At 37.7% G+C, this 2510-nt stretch overlaps 1 protein-coding gene across 1 annotated transcript; it reads left to right on the top strand.

Annotated features, from left to right (window-relative positions):
• The first annotated feature begins 279 nt into the window (after positions 1–279).
• On the top strand, positions 280–1917 carry LOC139641134 (C-X-C motif chemokine 11-1-like). The gene is made up of 4 exons (XM_071515399.1): positions 280–408; positions 1119–1242; positions 1351–1431; positions 1543–1917. Exons 1-4 carry the CDS (start codon positions 354–356, stop codon positions 1628–1630), a joined length of 348 nt encoding a protein of 115 aa, XP_071371500.1. The 5' UTR covers positions 280–353; the 3' UTR covers positions 1631–1917.
• Positions 1918–2510: the final 593 nt, after the last annotated feature.

Genomic DNA, 2510 nt, shown 5'->3' with positions numbered 1-2510 from the left:
CCCTTGTGCCCTGGACTATTGTAGGAGATGAATTCATCCCATCAAAGCTCCCTCTCCTCCATGAGTATTACAAAGACGCAGAAGCACGCTCACTTTCTGCAGCCTTGGATTACTCACTAACAACAGCTTCCCTAAACTGAAGCTTCTGCCCAAGCCGGTTCAATTCCGGGAAATCCCGTGGAGGCTTCTGGTGAATAGGAGAAGGAGGGAAGAAGGAGAAAAACCGGCTGCGTGGGTGTCTCTGAGCGTGTATAAAAGAGAGCAAAGTCTCCTCCAGTCACAACAATCACCTCAGCAGTCAAGACTGAAGACACATCCTGAGTCTGAGGCAGCATCCTTCTACAGCCGGCACAATGAACTCAGCGGTCATCGCCTCTCTCGCCTGCCTGCTTGTCCTCCATGTAGAAGGTAATGTGTCTTTTACTCAATTCAGTGAATCTAGGGAACAGCACTGCAAGGCTTTGACTTACTGTGTCTAAGTTTATGTGAAGGTATGGGGGGATTTCTGTGCCAATAATCGCAAATAAAGAGTACTGTGCAAAAGTCTTAGGCACCCTAGATTTTTTATATACATTTTGTCTTAGATATTTATTTATTTGTTTTCTGCATTAGTGTGTCAGTAGACTGCTCTTTATAGTAAACTTTTTTTTATATTTAGAAACTTTTCATTTCATTATTTTTGAAGGCATCTTTGCTTTATGGATTTTTTTTTTTTACACGTGCCTTAAGACTTTTGCACAGTACTGTATGTAATAAAATGAATATAAATATAAATAGAAAAAGATAAATACTACAATTCATGACACTCAGAACACAAGTAACAAATCATTTATTTGTGGATGGAGAGATATATTTGTGTTTCTGTTTTTTGTATTCAACAATCTTAATACATATCTGAATTGTAGTATTTATTTATCTTTTTCCATTTATATTTCTATGTATTTTATAACATATGTTTGTGATTATTGACACAGAAATCCCTCCATATGCTCTACTATCTGCAGTTACTTTGCACTGTTATTGTATTTCTTAGAGTCTTGTCCTTTGCGATGCTGTTTGCATCCCACTGTAATGTACCATACCAGACCTTAACAATGCTGTATCCCTACTCTCTACAGGGCAACGACCCCTTACATCTCAATGCCAATGTTTAAACGGTGTGGTCAACTTCATCAACCTGAAACTCATAAAGGAGTATCGGCCACACTACCCAAGTACCTTCTGTCCACAGACGGAGCTTATGTAAGTAAATTAGCCCAAACTCATAAATCGTATTTGTTGCGATGCCATTCTTTTCATGTGCTGCTCTCCATCTTCTGTCTCTAACATTGTTCTTGTATTCCTCTCCAGTGTCACAACAGTGAATGGCAAGAAATGTCTGAATCCAGAGTCACGACTTGGCAAGATGCTCATACAGAGGTGGAGAAACAGGTAAGATAGACTGGATTGAGCTATTAAAGACACACAAATCAATACTCGTGCTCAAGGTTATTATGTCTCCATTGCTTTTTAATAATAACGCAATGACACATTTTGTTTCAGGTTTGAGAAGAACGAGGTGAGCGCCACAACTTCCGGTCCAATGGAAACTGTGACCTCAACAACCGCCCATACATCAACTCAGCTGTAGCTCTGTGGAAGAAGACTGACCTGAGCACTGCACTAGAAATGGGATTACGGCACTGAAAGACTTCTTAATCATAGCAGTTGTATGTCATTACCATGAAGCCATAAATCATGAAGCAAAGTACGTGGATCATACTGTCCAAAATGTTTTCGATGGCCAGTTATTTATGTTCTCTTCACTGAATGTAGATGTAAATACTTAGTAGATAAATGTGAATATTTATATATTTAGTGTAGTTTTTGTATGTCTACTTTTCTATTTATCGAAAAATAAACCATAACTTATTGTAATTTTTTTTGTCCTGTATTTCTATTTCTATGCCATGTGTTCAGGTGAAATAGAGCAAGTTTTCAGGCATCTCCATCAGCGCAAAAGATCCATTAAAGAGACACACCCACATAGAGAATACAAAGACATGGGCCACAACAACAGTAGACAATCACAAGGAATGGAAGACCTGATAATCAAATGACAATACATGGATGAGCAACCTTTTTACATCAGTCTGCATATATGCACTGCCTGTCAAAAGTTTGGGGACACCTTGCCTTTTCTAACTTTTCAAAGTACTATTGATTTATCATCAAAAATATTTGCATGTATGATTTTTTTTTTCTCAAATTAAACCTAGTTAGTCTTTAATGGGGTTAAGTTATTGCAAACCGACAAAGGCTAGGTGTCCCCAAACAAGACGGGCAGCATATCTCATAAACATCTACAGTATATCAAAATATATTATATTATACATTAAAAATGATATTTCATAAACGTGGACAACCCGGTGAAAAATATTGCTTCATCACCAAGGTTGGAATTGAAATAAAAAAGGAATATAGGCTACCAGTCAGAAAAGTGAAAGGAAATGGTTGTCACATTGAGAATG

The sequence above is a fragment of the Centroberyx affinis genome, unplaced genomic scaffold (assembly GCF_046629955.1).
Source record: "Centroberyx affinis isolate AG114_WGS23_722 - 3 ecotype Tasmania unplaced genomic scaffold, CSIRO-AGI_Caff_v1 ptg000027l_1, whole genome shotgun sequence".
In the NCBI taxonomy this organism is placed as follows: Eukaryota; Metazoa; Chordata; class Actinopteri; order Beryciformes; family Berycidae; genus Centroberyx; species Centroberyx affinis.
The sequence above is the reverse complement of the archived record's forward strand: the minus strand, read 5'-3'. Positions and strand labels throughout refer to the sequence as shown.